The sequence below is a fragment of the Struthio camelus genome, chromosome 4 (assembly GCF_040807025.1).
Source record: "Struthio camelus isolate bStrCam1 chromosome 4, bStrCam1.hap1, whole genome shotgun sequence".
Lineage (NCBI taxonomy): Eukaryota > Metazoa > Chordata > Aves > Struthioniformes > Struthionidae > Struthio > Struthio camelus.
In genome coordinates, this window is record NC_090945.1 from 60478750 (window position 1) to 60492065 (window position 13316).

At 35.2% G+C, this 13316-nt stretch overlaps 1 protein-coding gene across 9 annotated transcripts in view; it reads left to right on the forward strand.

Annotated features, from left to right (window-relative positions):
• The window catches only part of ATP8A1 (ATPase phospholipid transporting 8A1), a 118783-nt gene that overhangs the window by 100366 nt on the left and 5101 nt on the right, over positions 1-13316 (forward strand). For all 9 annotated transcript variants that reach the window (XM_068943013.1, XM_068943010.1, XM_068943009.1 and 6 more), the window contains 3 exons: positions 4640-4728; positions 5135-5227; positions 12859-12950. In XM_068943013.1, coding sequence (XP_068799114.1) covers positions 4640-4728; positions 5135-5227; positions 12859-12950 — 274 coding nt within the window. The remainder of the gene's footprint in view (positions 1-4639; positions 4729-5134; positions 5228-12858; positions 12951-13316) is intronic.

Here is a 13316-nt window from a genome sequence, read left to right on the forward strand (position 1 = left end):
CAGGTCTGTCAGTCTGTGCTGTAGCACAAACCTTTGCTTAACAGAACTCGCTTATCTCTTCCTAATTCTTGGATAATTTTTTTTTTTTTTTTGTAAGTAAGTCCTCTCTCCTCTCACACTTCTTGGGGGAAATTTTCAAGAATTATTTAATACTTCTTGTGAGTTCTCCAGCTTTATTCTTTTCTTATTTTTTTATTTTTTGAAAGCACTTCCATTATTATTTCTATCTAAGGTCTACAGAAATAGCAACTGATAGAAGCCATTCCTGGCATTATAACTTATCACTGTGTTATTTTTTCAAAGGTGAAATACATAGTGAAGTGCCCTAAGCAATCATAAAATGCATGGAGAGACTTCAGTGCCTGTGAACTTAATTCACAAAATGAAAATTGAGTAGATACACCCCTAAGCTAATCACAAGAACATGCTACAGTCTTAGATTTCATCCCTTTTTGGGCTCAAGTGCTTTACTCTAGTTAAGAGATGAGTGCTAATCTGATGATTCACAAACCTGAACTTCCTGCTACAGTTAGACCCTTATATCAGCTATTTTTTCCAAAATACCCATAGTTAAATGACTAAAATACTCACCCAAAATCAGTATTAACTAAGAGCCAAATTTAAGTTTCTCTGTGCTTTGCAGTTTTCAGGGTAATGCCTTCCACTGAAGGGGTCATTGAATAGAGAACTATAAGCCTTCTACTATTCCACTTCGTATGGAATAATTAAATATTTATTGGATCAGAAGAGACAGCGTGCTGGGTTTTGCTCTACCTGAGTGATTAAACTATTCTCTGGGGAAAAGGCAAGATGCATGTTCCAGTGGGTACTTAGAATATTAAAGTACTCATTGAAACAAGGGACTGAACTAAGGGCACTCCTGTAAGAGAGGAGAGACCTTTGTCCATGTTTTCTCTATATTGCTCTGTCTGGCTTTATTAATGTTTATATGCTCCCAGTGTCAGCACAGAGGTGCTGTTTTTAGGATTTATAGTATGCATCTGTGAGATTATATGTATTTTATATATGTAAATATCTCCTCATAATTTATTCCTCTGTGGGGTGCATTCCACCCTTTATATCCCGCCTGCAGCCAGGGAAATCAGAGGTCTTGCAATAGACTGGTGCTATCCTTAGCTGAAGTTCAGAGGAGCGAGGAAAAACTGAAGGCATGTTCCTTAGTCTGTCCTTACTGAGATTCTTCATTTCACGGGAGACTTATTCACGGAAGAATTCTAGATTCTGCCTGCAGATGTCCACAGTTATCTGCTTCCCAACTGCCTGGTACTTGCTATGTTCAAGTACCTCTGCGTTCTGTTGTAGATCAGTAAGACTTTGTTTTGTTTTGAATGTATTATCAGCAAATGGAGGGATACCCTTTTAATATTCTTAGTAAGCAGAGTTCTGACTTAATTCCAAATTAGTAGGACCTATGAGATGTTTTTCTAAGCTCTAAACCACAAAGAAAGACTGGAGACATTACTGGAAATCACTTGTAGGAACTCCACTGCATTGGGAGTTAAATGCAAATCTGTTTTACTATTGCATTAGTAAGGGTTTTTTTGGTCATGTATGAAGACAAGCACATACAGATAACTAAAATTAATGAAGTTGTCTCTGTAGGATGGTAAGAAGAGAAACTTGCATTTTTTTCTTAGTAGCACTGAGATGGTGTTATTTTAATAGTTACATAGTTTAAAAGGAAGAGGATAGGTACCTAGATGATACTTGAAAAAAATAAGCATAAAAGCTTTCATAAGCTTTTCTGCAACAAGAATTTTATGACTTTTTTCATCTTTCTCTCTTTGCTTTTTGAAGGCTATCCTTTTTCAAATCTGAGCTAGCTGTTTCTGCAGAACATTTCATAGTAAAGAAAAAGGGAATATTCTCACTCTTCATGTTGGCATGTAATTTCCTAATAGTACATTTTCATCAGTGCATTAAAAGTGTTTTGCTGCCACGGTTTCTGATCTGCTACTGAACTATGAGAGAGAGTAGTTTTCAGCATTTTTTCCTTTTAAAAAAATTAAGCACCAGTATAAAATCTATATATTGCACTTATGAGCAGTGTTAATTCATTGTAGAAAGTCCTAAAATTGAGCATTTTTTGAGAGACCACAAATTATTTATCCTGCCTGCAGGATTTATTAGTCCTACAATAAACTAGGCTTTCCAGCTCTCATTTTGGATTACTTCTGAATTCCCCTGGGAGCCACTTTTGTGGCAGATTCCATTTGGTTTCACAAGGCCTGAAGGGGAAAAACTTGGCATAGACCACAAATCTCTCACATTAGGAACAGTTTGTAAACCACGAACAGAGGCAGCCAGAGTCCGTCCCCAGAACAGGCTGCTCCTGTTAGTGCCATTGTCTGAAAAGGATTGGTTTGCCATTTCCCAGATGACCTGCCTATGTGTGGAGAGATGTGAAAAGTTAGAGACAAAAATGTTTTCTACAGAGTGAGGGGGGAGCTTTCTTGTACAGAAAGGAAGGAAATACCTCTGTGGGATTTTATTTTTCCCCTCTTCGTCCAAAAAATACAAAGAGGCCCTCTGTCTTTAATGCGAATGTCGGCTTTAAATCTTTTAGGTTTGGATTAACTCTGTAAAAGAAAAAAAATCTGACAGGCTTTCAAATATGACGCAGAAAATCTTTTTTCTCTTTTTTTTCTCAATTCATGTCGTTCATTTGTAAAGCCAAAGGCTGGATGGGCTGAATAGTAGGCACCAGTTGTTCCTGCATTCATAGTTAGCATTACAATGGTCAGAATTAACATCCTAAGACCTACATTATCACTTTTGCTGTTTCACCAGCAAACGTTTAATACAGGGTAGCTAATGCAAGGACAGCTCTTCACTATGTTCTCATAAACTAAAAAACGTTGTTAATAATAGGAATAAAGGGTGATACTTACTTCAGGTTGCATTTTTCTATGATTTTGTTGTTGTTTAGGAAACCACTAGTCTCTCTCTAATTGTTACTTAATTACAAAACATAGTTGTGATGGACGTTTCCTAGCTGTTTTTTTAAAACTTGAGTATGTCATCAAGTATGTCAAAAGTCATGTTTTGCTTATAAAGTGACAATGCAAATACATTTTCTCCGCTTCCTGATCAAAAAGGTTTTTTTTTTCTTCCTGTTGAAGATGTGAATTGTCTTATTTTGAACCTGGCACCTCTGCTGACAACTTTTGGCAGAAATAATTACTAAAATCTCTGGGCAATTTTTATATCCCTTAAGATAAGTTGTGGCAAGTGTGCCAACTTTTCAGTTCAGATAGATTCTTTGGAAGAACATTAGAATATATGTAAAAGATCCAATTGATTGGATACAAAAAACAAGGTAAACCAGACTTTTCTTTCTATATTAGAATGAGGTTTTTATCCTGGAAATAATTCATTTTTGTTTTTACACAAGTAGCATACCAAGTGTAATTCCAAAACAAGCTTTCATGTATATGTGCTCAAAAATGAGACTTGAACTACTGCAGATTGTCTACATTTTTCTGCTGATTAAGACCGGTAAAATTTCAGCTCATTTATTTCAGTTAGGTGCTTAGATTTAACCTGTAAAAGGAATTAATCTCCAAGAAATGAAGCAAAAGGTATGAAAGGGTATCATTGTGCCCCAACGTTACTTTTAATCTCTATGCAATCCAGTTACATTACAAGGGCATTTTTAATACTAATTGTAAACCAGTCTTTCAAATAATATGCTCAATTAAGTATATATCATATTCCTTGCAGCCATAGTATTATTGATGTAGATATTTGAGCATGAACTACAAAGGTAGATTAAAGAGTTTTCTTCAGTGTCCTTATATTATGGTGGGGTTTTTGGCTTTATTTTGTTAGCAGGTGTACAAACCACGTTATGAACAGAAGAAATTCTTATGTGTTAATGTAGGGGGATTTTTTTTTTGTTGCTTAAAGAATAAAACCCACAAGTAAAAGTCATAACATATTTTGCAAGTATTTTACCATGCAGTAATAATATGTAGATCTTCATTTAATGATACAATGCATACTTCCTAAGCTATTTGGTATTTATATAATTAGTTGTTTCCCTAGTTCTGATTTTTAAACAGTTTTTTGAACGGGACTCTGTACCAGTGGTATATTGTGGTATAGTGAGTTCTACTGGAGATATATCTGCTTTGATCTGAGTTGTACTGCAAAATGATTATAACAGTATCCAATATCAATATCAGGTGCCAGTAACAATTATTTACTGTTAGGACTGATTGCAAAAAAAAATTTGTGCTTATAATGTATATAATATATTGGCAAAGATGGTGTTATTAATGAATTTTCAATAAATAAATCTGATTTTAATTGAAGTCTCTACAATCAGCATAAAGCTGGGTTTGTGGAGGGGCAGGTTCCACCTCTCTCAAAGAGCCTAAGCAGCATGATCTTTCTACCAGTCTTTGAACAGGTATTAGTGTTCACTAAATGCTGGATTTCTGTGCCGAGTAAGTGGATTTTAGAAAGGAGTTAAATTCTTAGTTTACGTTAGAGAGTTTAGAAGGCTTCACTTAAATTTGATTTTGATGCTCTCAATCAAGCAGCCATTGGTATTTCTAACTTTTTCTAGTTTTCTTCATAAATTCATCACCTTTTGTGCTTTTCTTCCGTACAGGCAGCTATGATGTTCAGCTCTGGAGTGTTTTGGATGGGACTTCTGTGTATTCCTATGACAGCATTGCTTTTTGATGTAGTGTACAAAGTGTGAGTACAGAAATGCTGAAATTTATGGGGGAAAGTACTGACTTTTAAACATTTGTTCTAATTACTGATATAAGAAAAACAAATGGAATTCACATCTGCTGGTTAAATAAAATTATTTTTCACCTTGTTTGTAGTTTACGAATCTTGTTGGACTCCTTAATACTATTTTAAAAGTTTTAATAATTGTAGTATATTTTTATAAATAAAATATTTGCCATTTATAATTTGCAATAACAGCTGATAAAATGTATTGTTTAGACTATTGCTTTTATAATATTTGTCCTTTTAAATTTTAAGTCATGGGGGAAAGTGCGTTTGTGAACTGAATGTTTATTTAAGAATTTTAAAACAATGATCTTCTGGTTTCAAGAAGAGTAAATCTGGCAGTATTTTGTATTTTTTACAGAGTAAAAAGAGCTACTTTTAAGACACTAGTAGATGAAGTACAGGAGTTGGAAGCAAAGTCTGAGGATCCTGGGGCAGTTGTGCATGGCAAGAGGTACTATAAAAATAATAATAATAAAGCTAAATGTTTTCAGCTTTATACACCAAAGGCAAAAGGTTATTTTCCAAAAACAAGCAAGCAAAAAGTGTTCTCTGTAGGTATCTATAAAGAAGTTTCAGCTACACTCAGCCTGTGTGGTTCTTCATATGCTCAGCTGTAGGAAGTTTTTGTCAAAGGTTTTAACACCTGTATTTCCTTCTAGCTGATCCTTATGTTTCTAGTTATTATGTATTGAGCAAAGCTGCAATTAAACTGTCAGTTTAACTGTGTTAACAGTTAAGACAAAGTGAATTTAAACCTTGATATTCACAATTACAGTTATAACTTGGGCCTAAGGTCAACTATTTAATCAAAAAAGTTAAACAAAAAAAAAAAGTTTAAAAAAAAATTACTTGGTGTAGCATAGAGGAAAACAGCAATATCTCTCCAGGATTTGCTGAAATTAAATAGAACAGGCTGACTTTGTTATCCATTGCCAGTCCAGAGGGTGCATCTCTGCCTTCATGACTACATAAAGAGAAATAAATTTGACAAATCTATGTCAGGTAAGAAATAAATTCAACTTAACACTCTACAAAAATTATCTTACTATATGCTTCTTCATGTATCACACAGGAATTTGAGAAGGAAGAAGGTAAATTTGAGAACTGAACATTTGTATTTACATTTGCATTTGTAAACTTAATGCAGAGTGTGCTCACAAAACACTTCAAACACTTCAGACTTTTTAGCCCTAGTCAAACTTGTAGGAAGCCCTCGCTGCATGTGAGCATAAGAGGAGAGAGCACACTCCCTAATTCCAATTCCTTAGTGCCATTTGGCAGAGTAAGAGCTTTCTTTCATACTTTTCATGAGTTTTGTGAAATAAAAAAAAATTGTTGATACTTGGGTTTTTTTGCACTTTGCTTTGTTTTTTTTTCTTTTTAAACTACTGAAATGTAGTATCTTCAAGGCAAAGAGGGGGGAGGAAAGGGGGAAGAGGGTTGCTTAGCCATGAAGTAGTTTTCCTGTCAAGGCAGGCATGGAAGGAGACCAGCAAAAACACCAGCAGCCACCTTTTTATTGTAGATCCAACCTCAAGCAACACCTTTTGACCGTTCATAAGATACTTAACTTAAGTTCCCTTTCTCTTTTAATCATACAGTATCCCTCCTCCATTTCTATGAGAATCAACTTACTAGCTCTTACCAGATTGAGATCAAATTACTTGGAATACCAAGGTGATGACCATCATTTCTGATGGATGGAATATCCAGCTCATGTCACAGTTTGACACTTTCCCATTTCCTTCCTAGATCTTCGTTTACAAGAACTTTTTATTTCTAGTGGAGTTCATCTTCCCTTGTGCCACAAACAAATAGCAGCAGAAATACTGCATGGCCTGGAAGCTCATCCCGCCGCCAGTGGAACACCTAATCTAGTGTGGTGGGCTATGTAGGAGCACGTACCTATGCTATGTCTCCCACCAGGCTCCATATGCTGTCTTTGTAGCAGTGGGTTTGTATGGAAGTACTGCAGAATCCCACAGTTGATGATGCTTCAGGCATACTTTTTGTTCATCACTGCAAGACCCAACAAGTGCTTGCAAGAGTGAGTTCTTTTACCTTTAACAGTGATCTAAATTGATTGTTATGGATGCCCCTCTCACTGCAAAGCTCACTCAGACCAAGTGCCTATCTTCCTTGGAAGCCTCTCTCCCGTCAATACATTTTGCATCTCTTGTTCCATAAAGTTGTACATAGTAGCATTAAAAACTTATTTTTCTCACCTCATCACTTCAAGGTTTCTCAAGAAGTCATTGACCTGTTTTCTTCTTTTAGACACTTGGACCATGGTAGAGTTAATCTAATGCTCATATCCCTTCATGATTAAGGCCTTTGAAATCGTAGCCTTACGTTCTTTGATTCATCTTTTGGTCAAAATAGCTTTTCTTTTAACTATCACCTTTGCTTCAAGAGTTGGAGGTTGAGCTTACTGTAGCTTTCCTGTCTTTCAGGAATCATAAGTTTTTATCTGAAGTAATTTGTGAATTTAATTTGAAAAAAAGAATCATTTGTTTTTTTCCAAGCTCTCACTTCCAGAGCTGAGGCTCCTTCATGCCCTGGATATCAAAAACATATTTTGTTTCAGTGTTCATAGGGGAGAACCTTAAAGGTTAGTCCCTTTCCTTTCCCTCTCTAAGAAAGAGAAGCCTAGTTATTTTAATCCAGTGTTGTGACACTGGATGGTAGATTATGTGATGACCTGCTATGAAATTGCCAGGATGAAACCAACATTCATAATTGTGCACCCTGTAAGAGCTCCGGTAACTTCAGTGGCACTTCTAAAAAATAAAAAAAAAATAAAAAAAAAATAAAAATTCACCTGCTTCAGATCATTCTTGCTGACTGAGCCATCATGAAGGCCTTTGGATACAGTGCAGCATGGCAAAATTTCAAGTCAGTGTTCTGAGGATCCTGAGATTTTTACCCAGATAACTGGCACAGGTTTGGGAAGGGTACTGCTTAGGGCCCTCTCCAAGTATCAAGGCACTAGTAGTTAAAGTCACTAGATAAAGAGAACTAGTGTGGACTTACTGGGTGTAGAAATCTTTCAGAAAGGAAACTCATTGACTGTCTCCCCTCCACATTCAGAATTCATTCCGGAATAAGTTTAGACTTAAAGAGGTTAAATATGAGTTATACTTCTTCCTTTATTCACAAGTTCCTGTAGGAAGGGTGATAGCAAAAAAGAAAGATGAGAGAGAAGTCTTCCAACAACCAGTGCTAAAGCTAAAGGTTTACCTGACTAACAATGTGAATGTGCATATGGCTAATATATAATGATAATTATTGATACATAATCTTCAACTCAGGAGCCTTGGCAAAATAAAAGGTCATTCAAAAATTGTAAAAGGATAAATTACAGAAAAGAAAACTGATGTTAGTCCTAGAAAGTGCTGAAAGGGGAACATCTTGTAGTGGATATAGAAGAAAGTAAAGTATCACTGTGTTCAGTGTTCACTTACATTCCGAATAATTTTCTTGCATCCCAGATTTAGCTACTTTTAGTTCAATTGTCTAGACAATGTGCTCTTCCTTCATCTTACAGAATTTCTTCTACATTCTTCTTCCTTCTTTTTAAGTCAGAGGAACTTGATGCTTCCAGGTACTAAGCATCATGCATATGCCTTCTTTAAGGGAGAGTCTTGTTCTTTCCTCACCTATATGGTTAGTAAAGAAAATCTCTCTTTCCAAAAGCATTTAGTTGATTTAATCTTGGAGCCTTTATGTTACTTCTGTATTTTAGCCTTCAGCTACTAATAATTTTTGAATAGGTTTAGCGTACTTCTCTAGTTTTATAATTGTATTTTTATCGCACAATTAAGTATTCCAAGGGCTTCATAAAGACTGTTTTGGTAGCTGCAAGAATATCTTTCTTAGATCCGTTTCTTCTCTACAAAATCATTTTTAGAGCTCTGTTCTTTAAAGTATATAAGCAGCTCCCTCACATATAAATCAATGGATGTTACACATCTTATTATCTCTAAGGATCAGAGATTTATTTCCCGAGTGTTTTTATATACATACATACATATATATATATATAATATATATATAAAATATATACACATACATACGTGTGTATGTATACAGTATCTTAATTCAGGTAATAGAGACAGAACTTCACCCTTTAAGGAGAAAGTATTCTTTTTTAAAGAGAATTGCAACTGAGAAGTCTCTGGTCTGATGAACTGGCTTTATCTCTTCAGAAATTTTACTGAAAACCATTTTTTGTTTTCATTTTACTGTAAACTGTATTTGAGTGTCCTAAGTTGCAGAAGCCTATTAGTTAACACTGTAGAGTAAGCGGTGAAATACAAAGGAATGTTCTCAACATCTCTGCTTTAGATACACCATCCCAACGGACTTTTTTTACTCACGAGTTGTAGTGCTTTTTCACATGAGACCAACAGGGATTTTTTGAAAAATTTCTTGTACGTTCCTCAAAGCCAAATAATATTTTTCTAGTGCGCATAGCTCTGGAAGTACTTTCCTACACTGTAACAGGAAAAGGGATCTATGCCAAAATAATCTCAAACGTAGACTCTTAGAGAATATAAAGCACTCTTTAAGAGTAAAATAGTGAGACAGATAATTCAAAAACTTCTTCCCGCTGCTCATCCCCATCTTCAAATTAATACAACACAAAGGAAGAGGCTTAACTTTCACAAATAGCAAGTGAAGATTTTTCCATTTGTTAGATGCTATAATCAGATGGTATTTGAATTTTGACTTTTAAAAAGTATATTAATGTTGTTTTTCAGCTAGCATATGTTTGTTGCAGATTATTAGAATTGTGTTGACCTGACATTACATGCATATAAGTAGAACTAAGGTTATAGAGATTTATGCTTCAGTGTTTTCCTATCAAACAGTCTAAGGATGGGAATTTTCTATTTACATTTTAGGTTTGTAGTTTCAGCTGTTTTCTTAAGTTTCAGATAAAATTGTCATTTAGATTGGAATAATCTAAAATATTATTCTTCAAGGATCTTTATTATATCTTAGGATATATTTTAAAAGCGGGACATACTGGCCTAGTCTTAAGAGCTGTCATCCCTCATATTTTTCCAGTGTTGACCTGAAAAGGTATTTTAACTGTTACCAGTGAAGACTCAGGAAACACGTCCGTTATATCTTGCTGTCTCAAAAAAGGATGTGTAACCAGAATATTTCCCCAAAACTGTCAACAAATGATTTATTCTGACCTTGTCAGTTAAGTAAGAATATGTCTTGAGCAAGAAGGTGCAAGTTTTACACAGTCACTTTTCTGACTGAAAGTAAACTTTCATGTTGGATTACTGCTGACTTGAGGATGTGTTGAGAGCATAAAGAATAGAGCAATTTCAGTAGATTAACAAATTTGTGCCACATTAACAAATTTGATTTTTATCATTAGAGCCATTGTAATTGTAATGCTATAAAGCCATTTGTATTTCAGATTGAAATGACTGAGCTAAAGGGTACTATTTGTATATAAGCTATTTTTCCGAAAGGCTTCTCTGTTACCTAATATATAATGCTTCAGCAAGAACAGCAACAACCTTCATATTTATTGCAAAAATATTTTTATTGGGTTGAACATTACATATACCAACAATAACATGAGCAACAACCCTAGCTTGTGTAAATGTCTTTAGAGATTTATAGATGCAAATGCTGCTTCATACAATCATTGTTTTTCGTCCAAGCCACTTTGAAATTATTTTTAGAGTACAAATGGTTGATCAGGAATATGTAAAGCAGGAAGATTTTTATCTGTAAATGAGATTAATTGCCGGTAAACATATACGTGTTAATGTGTTCAAAAATAGCTAATACTCAGCTTGTCCAGGTAGGTACTCATAACAAACATAGTCATGCAGTTACTATCATTTATCATTGGTTAATTAACAAACAATATTTCATTGACTCTAATGCATGCAAATTTTTAAATCTGCTTTTGAATGGCAATAGGGTTATTCATAATAAGGAGCCTGCAGTATTTGCTCAAGTATACCAATAGAGCAGAATTTAATAGCTGAAGGCACTTTTTTTTTCCCAGATGTATTTCTGACTTTATTTGGATTTTCTATATGCAGTGGATCTATGCGCAGAAGATACCTTATAATATAGAAAATAACAAAGGTGCAAACTCTACGTTTCTGTAAAACCTAAGACGATGCAGCCCTTGTCACTTTAAAAGTTTGTAGCTCTGGATTAAAAACCTAGGCTCTTACGCAGCCTAGATGAAAAGCTAGGGAAAAAAAATTCAAAACCAAGAAAATAACAAGCTAGCTAATAAAAATATTGAGAACAAGGTGTATACCAGTACTGTAGTCGCTCCATTCTTCAAGTTTTGGCTCAGATCTCGGCTTTGGTTTTATGACACTGAACTCTATCATGGAATTGCTACCTAATTCCTTTTTATGAGGAAGTCTCATTCCATCTTTGCATTCAAAACACGGCCACAGAAGCAGTTTCCCCCACTCATCCCCTCACCCTGTAGGTTTTTGCATTCCTCTATGGATGAGAGAATGTTAGATTTATTTCCCTCTTCTAACTTAAAATTGCTGAGCTCTTACCTCCTGGTGTATGCTGTCATCACCAGATGATAAATTGGAGGGGAACAGACAGGGGAGACGGACCATTAGTATTTCCAGTATAAGTTAATAGTTCAACCTGGTATAGAAAAATTAAGTACTCAGTGAAGAAAGAAGGAGCATTTCTAATTTAATAGTTTGAATACCAATCTAGTAGGGGACGCGATCTAGTTCCCTTCCTTCCACCAGTTAAAGTTTGGTAGGTAACCTGGGAAGACAGCCTGTTTAGCTAATCAACAAAAAGATTGAAACGTATTTTGACTGGTCAAAACTCACTAAGTTCATGACATCTTTCATAAGTACTAAGTACTTGCGCAAGAAACAGTTTTGATAATCTAGCAAAACTATAACAAAATCAAATCACTATATACTCAGAATAAAAGTAAGATACAATTTTTTTAAAAGAACTAATTAATTTTTAGACCAGTTCACCTAGGGAGGGGCTGGACTCTCCACTCTGGAAATGTTTAAGTGACAGGTTAGTGTTTTTCTGAAATACAGGCTCTATTTCATAATGAATGTTAAATTTAAATCAATCAATTACAGTTCTTTTAATATAGTTCCTTGCACATTTTTAATACATTACCAAAATTGTCAATTACATTTTGAAAGCTTTCGGAGCTAAGGCTATTCCAGCTATTATTTAGTAAAGTAGTATCCTGTTTGTGAGAACTGTAAGAAAGGTGCACTGTAAGGAAACCCGACGCTTTCGCTACTTAATTTGCAGCATTCAGTTGGTGCTTGAGCCACAGTTAGTTTAAAAACTGTTTAATATTCCTTCTCTTTTCTAGTTAGGCTGAGAGGTCACCTGGATCACATTAGAGCATAAGAAGCACATGACAAAGCAGTGCCTTGAGTCAGCACTTCTCTAGAAAGGAAATGGGCTGAAATGACCCACCTCTAGTAGTGATAGTAGTTCCTTATTTGGGTATGATCTGGAGAAAAATGCCTTCTAGAGTTTCCTGGGGAATACCCCTTGCTAGGGCACCTTCCCGAGAAGCAACATGTTTCAGCACATGCAGTGGATGGCTGTGTATGTGACTTTCCCCTCTATATTTTCCCATTCCCTTTAGGGACTGTGTCAAAGAGTGCCCCTTTTTAAAGGAAAAGGGAAGGAAAGACTGTAAGTCTGCCTGGCCCTCATGAGGTCATGCTGCTTGAAGAAAGCCAATACCTTCCCTTTACATGTTTCTAAAGGAGTCAGACTTAAATATTTACAGTATGATGCATGTATTTGTGTTGAAGCACTGGTGTGCACTGACAAACAGGTGTTTTGACTGTACTGTGGCAAGTACAAACAAATAAAAACAACACCAGAGACCTGGACCTCATAAATCTGCCCTTTCACATGCTTTTAATTATGTGTTTAGTAACTATTTCAGGCACAATAGGAAAAAAAAAAAAGACATTTTACATTTAATTCTTATTTTACAGACTGAGATAAAAGAATACTGCAATAAGCAAGTTAATAGTTTTTAACAAATGTCTGCTTTCTTTCTAGCTTAACTGAAAGAGCCCAGCTACTGAAGAATGTTTTTAAGAAGAACCACGTGAACTTATATCGCTCTGACTCTCTGCAGCAAAACTTGCTCCGTAAGTGTTCAGAGATGCAACAAAAAACTGATACACATCCAAAATAGAGAAATAAAACTCTACCTTTCACTTCATTTGTTTACAGTAAAGATGCAGCATCTTCAGCTTCAAATGCTCTGTTAATTCAGATTGTGACTCACAACTCCAGAAGTTTTTGCTTTGCAAACTCGGCAGTATTGGAATTGTAAAAGGAACAGGGAATTCCTTTTAAACAGTTTCTCAAGGTTGTGAAAGATCTCTTTCTTACTGTTTTTGTCACAGAGGCTTTAAGGCTTCCAAGTATACATATATCTAGAATAAACATATAAAATTTGTGTCTATACATTTTATTGAAACTTTGGATAGAACTGCTTTTTCATGTGTTAG